The following is a 13,229-nucleotide window of genomic DNA, read 5'->3' on the forward strand; positions in this document are numbered from 1 at the left end:
ATAATTTTCTGTAACTGTAATAACACCTGATAATCTCTCGAGACACACTAATATGCTTGGCACCGTGTGAATAATTGGAAAAGACAATTAAATGTACTCTACACAAATGCAGTCCCCTCCAAAGGTATTGGAACGCCAACGTCAATTTCTTTGTTCTTGTTGTTTACTGAAGACATTTAGGTTTCAGATCAAAAGACGAATATGAGACAAATGTTCAGAATTGCAGCTTTTATTTCATGGTATTTACATCTAGATGTGTTAGACAACTCAGGACAGAGCGCCTTTTGTTTGAAGCCACCTACTTTTCAAGTGAGCATGTGACTGATGGGTGTTTCTAGTTGCTCAGGTGTTGCCTTTTAGATGAATTCCTTAAACATTAGATAGTGCTTGTTTTTGCCTTTGGGTTTCACCTGTGAAAACTGCATTTGCTGGTAAGCAAACATGAAGACCAGAGAACTGTCTATGGGAGAAAAGCAAACCATTTTGAAACTGAGAGAAGAAGGAAAATCAATCAGAGCTATTGCACAAACATTGGGCATAGACAATACAACAATTTGGAATGTCCTGAAAAAGAAAAAAATACTACTGGTGTACTGAGCAACAGACATCAAACAGGTCGGCCAAGGGTATCAACAGCAATTGATGACAGAAACATTGGTGAGCTGTGAAGAAACACCCAAAAATGCATTACAGAAAAATGCATCCAAACTTATCAGGAGAAGCTTCCTCATGCAACAAGGCAATGACCCAAAACACAGTGGCAACACAACAAATGACTTCATCAGGGGGAAAAAGTGGAAGGTATTCGACTGGCCAAGTCAATCACCGGACCTTAACCCAATAGAGCATGGATTTTACCTCCTGAAGAGGAGACTGAAGGGAGAAACCCCCAGAAACAAACAAGAACTGAAAGAGGCTCCAGTAAAGGCCTGCAAAAGCATTTCAAATGAAGAATGCAACAGTCTGGTGAAGCCAATGGACCGCAGGCTTGAAGCAGTTATTGCAAGTAAGGGTTAGGCAGGGGCGTTTCAAGACCCTCCACCCCCCTCGGCCGTCCCGGGCAAGATGGACAATAGTGTCCTCCCTCCCCCACACACACACATTCCAAAGCAAAGCTGTATCGTCATAAAAAAAAGTGCAATAAAAACATTTTAACGATCGGCACGTTATAATCTAGTATAAATAGTAGTTTTCTTTTATTTCTAAAAATATTCACATTATAGTTTCAAACTTTTGTTGTCATTTCTGGACCTTTTAAACGGTGATGACGTTAGAAGAAGAAGAAGAAAAGAAGCGCGCTCCATTAAATTGTGGTGCGTGTCTTCCTCGTTGCCATGACAACCAGGAGGGCTGGCCTCGACCACGTGACCCACAGCGGCAGGCAGAACCCAGCGTGCGTGCGTTCGTGCGTGTCGCGGACAGTTCGGCGGCCGTGGTCGAACCGAGCAGCAGAGCCGATTCTCCCTGTCGCCTGGAACCCCGATCCAGACGGGAAAGAAGAGCATAGCTAGGATGGAGCTCTCGGCGATGGGCGACCGCGTCTTCGCTGCGGAAGCCATACTGAAGCGCCGCGTCCGAAAGGTGAGCCTCCGCCTCCACCACCACCGAGTGTTTTGACAGATGTTATCCGCGGGAAAGTCGTCCGTCCCTGTGGTGTCTCTCTCTCTCTCTCTCTCTCTCTCTCTCTCTCTCTCTCTCTGTGGCGTCGGAGGCCTCCGACTTGATAAGCTACATGCTAAGCTAGCCCGCGACAGTCGACACTGCTGCTCTTTTGAGGCCTTTGCCCAGCAGTTTCTATATATTAAAAAAAAGACACTAAAGAGCCTTGCCAGTGAAAGAGTGAGGCCGACGGGAGGAGTGTTTAAAATGGAGCCTGATTTATGCGTTAGCTAATGGTAGCTAAAGCTACACGGCCACAGTGAGCGTACATACCATTGTTTAATCTGACTTTAGACTTTTTCTCCTGCAAGATCCACCACTCTAGCCATGGCTATTCTTTGTTTTGTGTGACAATTGACTATTTTCCATTATGAGCACTTCCAGTAGTCCCTTCAACTTGGTCAGTGTCCATAAGGTCAGTAGTATCAGTGAAAAGCCTGTAAACAATACTAGGGGCAGGCTCAGGTCAAGTGTCAGGTTGATGCTATGAACCAGTAAGCAGCCCCCCCCCCCCCCCCCAAAAGGTATCGGGTGACCCCTGAATGGCCTTCACTCCAAACTTTCACTGAGCCTCTCGCCACATGTGTTGCCTAGATCAGTGCTTCTCAAATTGGGTTCAATGTGGTCCATGAAACGATTTGCAATACGTTATGCTGTATCGCAAAAAAAAAAAAAAAGTGCACATGGGGACATATGTGCATGCTGCACCGGTACTAAAAAGTACTGCATTACCATGCCTCAAAAACAATACATTCTTTAAGTAACGGTTAAAATGTTTAATGTGTCAAAATATAATTTCTTCACTATGTTTTATCAATAATTTGTAATACTAATTAGTATACTAATATTATTTTGAATTAATGTTAACACAAAGAATGTGAAGTTGTTTTGTCATCTATTATTTGACTGATTTGACTCATTTGAGGTTTTTGCCATGGTATCGTTGGTATTGTATTGAAGTCAGAATTTTGTTATCATGACGACACTATCCTACTCCCTACCTTAGCTTTGGGCCAATTAAAAGCTCTGATATTACTGCGACATATCACATGAATCTGACGTCCCTGCATGCGTTCGGGTTTGCACAGCTTCACATTTTTTAAAGTTGACAATGTGATAAAACTCACATAGTCGCTGAGGATGTCATTGATATTTTTGCAGTACAGTACTATAAACTAAGCATCACCAATATTAGTATCGGGGCTCATACTTTACGTCTGTCCTCGTAAAAATGCTCCGATACTACTAGACCTGATACCACCAGAGTGTCATACTTCTGTCCTCCCTGAGCGTGTATGGTTTGCAGTTTGGCAGATGGTGAGCAGATCTTCCAATATTCAACATTTGCTCGCTTTAAGATTTTTATTGACATTTGAAGTTTACAGTATAACTAATATAAAATAAACTACTACTACTTACACATTGTATAGTCAAGCAAACACATAGCTTCATCTTGCAAAAGTCTGCTACCTTATTGCTAAGCATCGATAATAGCATGGATGTCGCAGTATAAAACAAACAGTGCAGCAACATAAACAGAAAGATGCTATGGGTAGGTGTTTATTCTTTCCACTCTGCGAAAAACATGTTATATTTCTGGAGCTTTTCCGTGACATTCTTCTTTGTGTCTTTTCATCAAATCTGTGTTTTTATCTGCTCACATACCAAGGCGTGTACAACAGAAACAGCACTTGGGAAAGTGGAATAGGTTTATTGTGTCTTTAAGCAGTTTTATAGTTGTGCGAAACTTACTGGGTGGCCATTTTCAATCAAAGTTAGTATTTCTGAACAATATTAGATTCAAATAAAACACTTTTTCCATTAAAATCACAAGATTGAATGGCATTATAAAGTATCATACTTGTTATCTGTAAGTACTCAAATGCAAGGCACTACTTGTATTCATACTTTGTCTGAAAAAAGTGGTATTGGTGAATCCCTACTATGAATTGGAATTAAAACCACAAAAAAAAAATCACAGGACGGAATGTTTTGCAAAAAGCAGCACATTGACAAATGCATTTAAATTAATCGATATCGATTAATCAGCCAGCCCCAGTAGAACATGTGTGTTTTCTTTGCAGGGGAGACTTGAATACCTGGTGAAATGGAAGGGATGGGCAATGAAGTAAGTGCTGCTTCGAATGGTCACGTGCACCGTGAGGCCTTGTTGTTATTATTATTTTTTAAATGTCTATATATATATATATATGAGACTATAAATATAAATTTTGTGAGATGTGACCTCATTTCATGTTATTTGTGCTCATTCAGGGACAGCACCTGGGAGCCAGAGGAGAATATTCTGGATGACAGGCTGATACTAGGCTTTGAGCAAAAGTGGGTGGATGACATCATCTTATAATTATTTGTATCCCTTTTCATGCATGAATAATTACTATATTAATGTCCTGGGCGTTTATTTACTCAAATGCATATGGAGTGGGAGCAATTACTGTATTTTTACAAGAAACAGTGGCCCGGGATGTTTATTTACTCAACTGCAGCTGGGGTAGGTATCTATTAAGCAGGAAGCCTTGTGTATTGCCTTTATTACGTAATCAATAGTGGCTGGGAATGATTATTGAAATGAATGGAAATGCCAATAGTCCGTTTCAGTAGTCTAAATAAAAACCAAAAAGACAAATTTTTACACGCTTAATAGATATATTTTTATAATAAGAAAAAATAGCACTTTAAAGTATTGGACTTTATAGTGACCTACAGTAATAACATAATTAAAGAGACTTATGATGATGTGTGTGTGCATCATGATAATTCAATGGGTATTGTGCTCTTTTTAGTGTACTTGCCTTGGCCACAAGGGGCAGTATAATACATACAAAAACTGCACTTAGATTTGATGATGAAACACAGAAGACCCCCGTGCCTTGGTTCGCATGAGTGTCTACCGGGCACAATTGAGATTTACTTGGTTATAATTAATTGGCACATTTCTACCACTACAGCGTGTGGTTAGCTAGCTAGCTTAGCCTACACCCCAACATTTTCCATGGATGCCATAATTTACAGAACAGTTCAGCGTCATTATTTAAATTCCAAAGTGTTATGTAGTCTGGGTCGTTCAGGCTACTGTAATATATTGAAACGTAAAGCATTGTGGGTTTTTAACTAGCAGGGAAGTACTGTATATGCGCAAATGTTAGTCATGTAGTGTGAGCCACAGCCTGGATGACGTGTGCTAAAGAAACGGTTAACTTTCCCTGAAGTCTCTCTCATGTAGACCCACACACTGGCACAACACCAATAGAGGTGGTGACATATTGGAAGAACCCACTGCCTGTCCGCAACGGTAAACTTCAACTGGGAGTGGGTATAAATGGCTTGAAGCAAGCGCTTGGCCTCTTTATTTTAAAGAATTGTTCACTATCTGCCAAATTGCTGCTTGTTGTCAAGTTCGCTGCCACCATAGCTAGCGCTCGCAACTCAAGGCAAAAGGTCGGGTCGCTGGTAAATTGAGGTACCACTGTATTCCCACAGTATTTGTCTTCTGGACGAACAACTATTTGAGGAAATACAGTACATGTGCAATGTTTTATATTTGTGGTTTTCAAACTAAAGCTTTTTTTCTTTTTTTTTTTTTTTTTCTTCAGGGAACGCAGCGGGCCAAAAAAGCGGGGGCCGAAACCCAAGAACCCCGTGATAAAGGTAAATGAAGACGAGGCACACACACACCACAAATCTAAAAGGCCAAATAATCCATACATGGCACAACACAATGAGAGGAGCATGAATTAATTGTGTCAATTTAAATAAATAAGCAGCAGACCTCAAATGGATGCCTCGTAACTCGAAAAACGTGGAAGTCGGGGCACCTGTAAGTCCAATTACCACCAAATTGGTTACGTATTCAGCCATTTCGAGTGCGAATTGGACATTTCAACATGATGTCATATGTACGTCCGGGTGGTGAAGGCTGGAGCTTGTTCTGGTGGCACCATGAGCAAACAAAACTTGTCCGTGTCATTTGACAAGGGCAAGGTAAATGACTTGACTGATGATTTTAGCTGTCTCTCCCGGCGTAATTTGAATGTGGGAAGTGTTGAAAAGATGTTACGTGAAGTGCTGTAAATTGCGAGGGCGGGATACGGAACGCTAGCTTTCATTTACATTGCCACAGGTAAGTTGATTGAAAAATAGATGTGTTGGAAATTCAGACATAGTTAACATGATCAATAAGGAAGGAACTGGCTAATTAGTTGACTTTTCTGTTTCTGTTTTTTTTTTTATATATATGCAGAAATGGAGAGCGCGCTGTGGTAACTGGCCATTGTTTTGCTAACTTACTGAAAGAGAAGCCAACCCAACACTTTGTACTCTCTGGAAATGCTTTCCACAACCTAATGATGTATGTTTGGTTCCTAGTCTGTCCCTTTTAGAAGTCGCGACTCTGCCTCTTGACAGTCTTGCGATTTTCTTAACTAAGTTATTTACGACAGCTACTCGATTTATCCTCCTTACCCACAACTTCACTGGATTATTTTTATTTTATTGAAACCCTAAACCCTTTGCGGTATATTAACCCCAAACAAAGCTTTTGTCATCGTTTCAATTCAGGTCCGCATGATTCAATCACGTTTCTGTTACCCGGAAGTATCCTGGCACTTTTTGCTTTCAAATATTGGGAAAATGGCCAGTAAAATATATATTTTTTTTCCCGCAGGCTCAAAAAGGAGAAACAAGCAATCGATGCACAAAATCCCGCCAGGCGACAGCGCGCTCCGCTTCCAGCCGAGCGACTCCTTCCTCCTCGTCCTCCTCCTCGCCTCACCCTTTACCCCCCACATCCCCGAAGCTCAGCTCCCTGGCCGCAACCCACAAGCTGAAGAAAGACATTCACCGCTGCCATCGCATGTCCCGCCGCCCCCTGCCCCGCTGCGACCCCATGGCGTCCTCCTTCTCCGGGCCCGGCAGCTTCCCGTCCCGCCCTCACGCTTCGCCTTTCTCTGAGACGGTGCGCATCCTCAACCGCCGCGTGAAGCCCCGCGAGGTCAAGCGCGGCCGCATCATCCTCAACCTGAAGGTAATCGACAAGCCGGGTCGGGGCGGTTCGACAGGTGGGGGCTCTCGGAGTCTCCCGGGTGGGCGCCAGAACATCCCCTCCCGCAATCGCATCATCGGGAAGAAGGGAGAAGCTCCGTACAGACCTTTCCAACCCCCGCTGAAGATGCTCGGCTTCCCCATGTACGGGAAGCCATTCGGGTTGCAGTGCGGGGGCCCCCTGTCCTTTCACACTCAACCGGGGTCCTGCAACGCCAGGAACACCCGCCCGGTCCCGTCCCACTTCCAGGCTTGCGCACCTCCTTCCCCCTCCAGTGGGAACCCTAAACCCTCCCAGTCTGTTCCACCATCCAGTGAGCCGCCGCACTCCAGCAAAAGTCCCACAGAATCTCCAAATATCCCCCCATCCGCTCCTGCCAACCCCGCCGCGTCGCCCATCCTGCCGACCGGCGAGGACGCTGGCGACGCCCCGGGCGCCTCCCTGCCCCAAGGTGGCGGCGGCCCGCCAGAACAAGCCAGGGTGCCCGCCGAGGGTGACCCCGACTGGCACCCGCAAATGGGACCCAGCTGCAAAGACGTGGTGGTCACCGACGTCACCACCAATCTGGTCACCGTCACCATCAAGGAGTTCCCCTCCCCCGCTTCGGGCCCCGCCTCGCCAGTCTCCGCTGAGGGCGGCTTGTCCCCACCGCCGTGCGCCACCCCTGATACCCCAGAGACCACCCCGCCCAAGCCTTAACAAGTCATGTGGTACCACCACTGAATATTACTTCCCCCTGTCCAGTTGAAAATTCAGCTTTTACAAAGGCTCACTTTTGCGAGGTATTAATTTAACCATAAAGTAATTCCCCGCTATTTACGGGAGATTGGGACCAAGCCCTGCCGTCAACTGGTAAAATGCGTGAGTTAATTGATTAGTAATGAGACTAATTACTTTATAACTGCCTGTATTACTAGTTTCAACCGTAAACAGACCACAAACTGTGTTCCCATTTCAAACTCACCTTAATTTACTTTAAAAGAAAAAAAAAAAGGCTTATACATAGATTGGATTGCGGGGGAAAAAAAGTGCGTGCACCTGCTCATGCGGTGAAGATTCTCCGTAACTTTACAAACGAGGTTAATCTGGGCTCCTCCCCGCCATACAAGGTTTGTCTCTCAGTCAATATATGTCACTTCAACACAAACATTGCGAATAGGTGGTGGTAGGTTCAACGGAAAATAAATTATGGCTACATTTGTGAAGAGCGAATTGCAAATCAGCAGGGGATCTTGAAATCGCTTGAATTATACTTATTTTGACAAATGACTTGCCTTTTTTAGGGCCTCAACAATCTCGTAAACAACAGTTTAGCATACACACCCAGTAGTGCCCCTTTAAAAAGTTGGAACGATTTAAACTCGCGTCACCAATTTCACAGATTGAAGCAAAACTGGGCAAACATTTTTATCATGACCGGACGCAGGAAAAAGTTTCAAGGACTCACGGGCCCTCTTCGGATTCTCGTTTTTGCTTAGGAACTTTCCTATCCTAGCTCAGCGAGTTGAACTGGAAGTACTTGGAGGTCAGGTTGTTTTGAGTTCTAAAAATGCTTAGGAAAGGTGCCTCGATGCCAGCTTTAAGCCACCTGTAAGCATAGGTTTCTCCTGAGCAACCTGGACGAGAGGAAAGGAATTTTCTTACCCACAATCCTTTAGCACAGCAGCAATATTTAAAGCAACAGACCACCGACGAGGTTTACAGACTACACGAAGACACGAATACAGTCCTCGCGAACAATAGAACATAAAGTGAACATAAAATTTGCCTCAGTAATGCAAGACTAATATTATATCCATATGAAAAACAATGCTGTAAACATATAAAACAGAACATTGACGAGGGGTGAAACTCAATCGCGAGGGGGTGACATACAATCACTGGCGAAAAGGCAGATGATCGTATTACAAAAATACATATTTGTTTTCAATTGTTGTAGAACTATTTTACATGGGTACAATCTGTGGATTATTTTAAAAGACACCTCTTTCATTTTACATAGTGTGCAGGTAAACCTGCAAGCTCGAGATTTTATGTCAGCAATGCTCGCTGTTACCTCAGTTCGGAAAAGTGGAGCCGAATCCACTTGAAACAGTGCTGTCCTTTCCTTTGGTCCAAAGGAGGCACCTTTTCATGTCTTCTTGAACCTGTGACCTATTCCCACAAAGCTTAAGGAAAGGTGTCATAAAGGTAAGGAGATTGGAGAAACCGAAGCGGTCAAATTGAAGCAAAAGACAGCCATTTTGGTCTGAGGCAGCCGTTTTGGACTCTGACTTTAGAATTTGTCCAGTTGAGCCCCAATCAGAAGCAGGTATTTGAGACGGGTGCGTGACACCCAAGTTGCAAAGCTGATTTGCATGCGCCATCTAAAGTAGCCATCAAAGGTTGATGATCATTTGAAGATTCGCCACCAAAAGCTCGCAGTGGTGTACACCTGATATTCGAATATTTTGACACAAATTCTATACGAAATTAGAAGCAGTCAACAATGCAGCATGATATCTGCAATAATACACACATTGCTAAATTAATACCTCTATGGAAGTGTTTCTTCTATCCTATTAAAAGAAGTGAAGAATTATCTAACTGAATACAACTGAACTCCGCCCAGGTGTTGAACTGTAATGTATTTAACTATATTAAATTGTATACTTAGAATTAGTTGGCAGCTACTAGGTCCTGCCTGCCACTTGGCTACACTTCGTCCACCTGCACAGCTGCGATGCGTTCATGCGCTCTTGGACAACCGCCAATTTGTGAAGCGTGTGAAAGAAGTCTCATGCGAAAGAGCTTTTTAAGCCCCTGCCCACTCCAACGACACACATCCTTACGATTTTGACGTGATTGTGCACTGAACATACAGCAGCACAGCGAGGTGAATAATGAATGAAATGCGCTTGACTGCATCTCTAGTCTATGTAATTCATTAATGCCTTTCACCTTGAACGCATATACAGTATACACACAAAGTACGAGTATTTGTATGCACGCACACTCGTGGTAAGCCGCATCGGTAGACTTTATAAGTTATGGCCGTCCTTGTCGCCTTCCCCTCAACCCCCCGCTTGCCTTGACGCTATCCGTGACTCTTGTTTAGTAACTTTGCCATGTGTCAAGGTCTGGAAGGTCCATGACAACCGTTTTAAAAGCAGCATAGGCACGTAAATCAATGGTAATCATTGATTGGTTGATGCAGAACTATCAAAGGGGAACTAAACACAAAGAATTTTAAAGCAACAATACATTGTACGTGGCAGCACTAGTCAAAACACGGTACTCTGATTAACAATGTGTTTTTTGAATAAGTATTAAACGGGATAATTATTCAACGTAAGGTACCTTTCGAACTCTCTCAAGGGTGGAAAGACTTAAAAATGGTGGCCCCCATAAGCGAGTAGATGCAATGTTTTTAAATGTATTTTTTCAAAATAGCGACTTTGTAATTTAAATAAACAGCAGCTGATAAATAAGATATGCACATTTAACATATAGCAAACTTTTGACATCTTGGGTTTAGTTCCCCTTGAATTATTGATTCTGTTCATGTGTCCTTTTTAATCCTATCCATTATAATGCTGTGAAGTTAGAAGCGGGACAATGTTTTTTCACTTCTTCTATTCCATCACGGGACCTACGACAAGCCTCTTGTATACATGGTAATCCAGCAAAATCGCTGCATCACAGCCGTAATGGGAAATCCGGCATGCTTTTTACACAGCGACCCACCCGTTTTGCAACCTGGAACCAAGACAATTGGTTACGTGACTATGCTGAAATAGTATAGCAGCGGGCCAAGTGAACGGCAAGAGTGAAACTTCGCACCCCATATCCGCCGTCCCGGCATTCATAATCTACACAGGCGTTGTCCCGCCTATGTTACGGCACTGAAGCTACCTCCAAAGCGGAATATCGGCGGGACGACTTGTTCCGATAAATCCTGACTTGAACGAGCTTTGTAAATGGGGCTGTAGTAGACGTTCATGCCTGAGAAGTACAAAGTGCACGTTTGCACTTGGCCGTTTGTTTTCTTTTCAACCCAGTTCTTATGGGTTGGTTTGTCTACAGAATACAACTCCTCGGGTTTTACTTGAATCCTTAACAATTATTTGCCTAATTATTATGCTGAGTCAAAACCTCCTCAGACCTTGACACGCTGTTGCGCCCTCCTGTTACACAGTATTACAGACTTCCCTTAATACGTTGCCTTATAGCTGCTCCGTTCACCCCTAGTTGCACTCGGCTCCGAAAAAACAAACACTTGCACCGTTAGCCTGCCACAACTTAAGCATGAATATGAATACGCAAGCTGTAAAAAATAGAAACAGGACCTCTCCTCTTGTTTTTCTGCATACTTGATGGTTCTCATTGTTGTCAGTACTCATGGTTTCGCTCGGGAGGACTCATTCCAAAAATGGGCCACATGAAGAAACAAACGCGTCTTTTGAAGTTGATGTTTGGTATGGGGTCTTCCGAGGAGTATGTTTAAGTTGTGGGTCGAAGTTCAGTAGAAGTGTACCAAGGTGTTAGGCTACTAGGTGTTCTCGTCCTTTTTTGTTGTCATAAGGGGTAGCACAACTTGACTTAGTGGCCTATTTTTCTACCAAATAGGGCTTGTGATTTTTATGTTTTTTTTTGTTTTTTTTTTAGCCGTGTTCACCACATCCCCTATTTTTTTTTTTTTTAAATGGTTTGCTTCTTATATATTGTCCAGTGCTATATTTAGCAATATTTTTTAAAGGAAGGATCCTTGTTTATTGATTTAAAAAAAAAAAAAAAACTGCTTTTTAAGCCTCGTTTTCTTTGTACTGTATTACGACATTCTCGAAATATGCATAATTATGTTCAATGTGATGCAATTCAATGTGGGTTTGAACCAGAAGGCTGTCTTTCTTTGCTCGTATATGAATTGTGTATACGGGTGACATTGTAATGTATCTTTCTGACGCATGTTTTCAATTGTACAAATGATAGATATATTCGCTTGTCATGTTACCTGTTAAATCTTGTTGCTTTGTGTTTTTCCTTTTATGAGACTTTAAATTAAAAAGCTGTCAAGAAGCAGTCTGCCTCTTTTTATTTATGTATTTATAAAAAAAAACATGTCTAATAGCAGTTGTGATGTGCAAGTGACCTTGAGCAAGATACTGAGCTCCCAAGTTGCTCCTGATACGGCGTCATCAGTTGGTGAATGAGGAGACAGGGTCGAAGCGCTATACAACTGAAAGCCCGGGTACTATTTAATATGTCGTTAACCACAATGTACAAATTGGTCATAAAATGTGATCTAATCATCAAAGTCCCACCATAGCCAACATAGAAAATCCAGGTACTCTTTTGCAGATTTAAAATGTGTGGCAATCCTTTTGGACAGCAGTTTTTACCTGTTGCTGATTTTCCTACCTCTGCCAACATATTTGTAAGAATTTATCTGAAACTAGGATTCTCCTTCAGCTCTTCGGGCATTCTGCGCTGGGCTCTTGCAGTCATCTTTACAGGTCGGCCACTCCTAGAGAGAGAAGTACCAGTGCTCAACTTATTCCCTTCGTAGACAGTCCATCTTATTGTGGACTGATGAACATTAAGGGTTTCAGAGTTTTGTGACGCTTTTCATGTTAATAATTCGGCTTCTCAGTACGGCAGTAATATTAATTGTCCGCAGAGGATGAAGAATGTATGCTTGTGAGTATTTTATATGATCTGTCTACATGTGCTGCTGCAGTGTTTGTGTTCAGACATCTATTGCGCAAAGTGTAACATTGTTAGGGTCGTGTGCCTATAGGGTTTCCCATTGTATGTTAGCATTAAGCTAGCGGAGGCTATGTAGTTGTTTTAAGACACAATTCTCTTGTTATGAGTAACCTTCAGTAGAGTTGCAAGAAAAAGTTCAGAGCCTCTTTTAAAGAAAGTTTACGCTTGCAAGTCATCGCAAAAAAATATCATATAGCTCGTATCTAAAAAAAACCAAAAAAAACATCTCAGGTGTCCATCTTGTGGCATCTCAGAGAATATCATCAGAGCACAAAGAACGCAAATAGGTGAGTTTTTCAGTGACAAGCTGAGGGTTCCACAGAGAAAAACAATTTAGGAATCGGCGCGGATTTACTTTAAGTGGTTATTAGTTTAATAACTGTGTCAATTGGTATGATTTAGAAGATCAGACCAGATTTTATGACCAATTTATGCTGAATTCAGCTAATTGCAAAGGGTTCACATCCTGTTTGCAACTCTATGCGAGTTTACAGTCACATTACAAATAGTACACTCGCAGCGGTGTTCGCTCGTTAAGCTTCCTGAAATCCTGAGCAAGAATCCTAAAGGTTTCGAACGAAGAAACTGGGGACATCAAACGATGGTAAGTTCATTCGCACCGCTTCTTCCAATTGCACTTTGTCAAAAGCACCAGTCCTGCTGATTTGGGATGAGAGTTGCTCTGCTGACAACGCATAAAAAGCACATTAAGCTCCAGTAATCTTTCAATATTCCACAGTGTGGCGCTGTTGGGCTCCAC

The 13,229-nt window shown here is 42.7% G+C and overlaps 1 protein-coding gene across 1 annotated transcript; it reads left to right on the forward strand.

The window, feature by feature from the left end:
• Nucleotides 1-1,318: 1,318 nt before the first annotated feature.
• Nucleotides 1,319-11,782, forward strand: cbx6a (chromobox homolog 6a). Its single transcript, XM_061770715.1, has 5 exons — nucleotides 1,319-1,581; nucleotides 3,744-3,787; nucleotides 3,934-3,999; nucleotides 5,274-5,328; nucleotides 6,344-11,782. The coding sequence occupies exons 1-5, from the start codon at nucleotides 1,513-1,515 to the stop codon at nucleotides 7,418-7,420; spliced, it is 1,311 nt and encodes a 436-aa protein (XP_061626699.1). The 5' UTR covers nucleotides 1,319-1,512; the 3' UTR covers nucleotides 7,421-11,782.
• The last annotated feature ends 1,447 nt before the right edge of the window (nucleotides 11,783-13,229 follow it).

The sequence above is a fragment of the Phyllopteryx taeniolatus genome, chromosome 4 (assembly GCF_024500385.1).
Source record: "Phyllopteryx taeniolatus isolate TA_2022b chromosome 4, UOR_Ptae_1.2, whole genome shotgun sequence".
Taxonomy (NCBI): domain Eukaryota; kingdom Metazoa; phylum Chordata; class Actinopteri; order Syngnathiformes; family Syngnathidae; genus Phyllopteryx; species Phyllopteryx taeniolatus.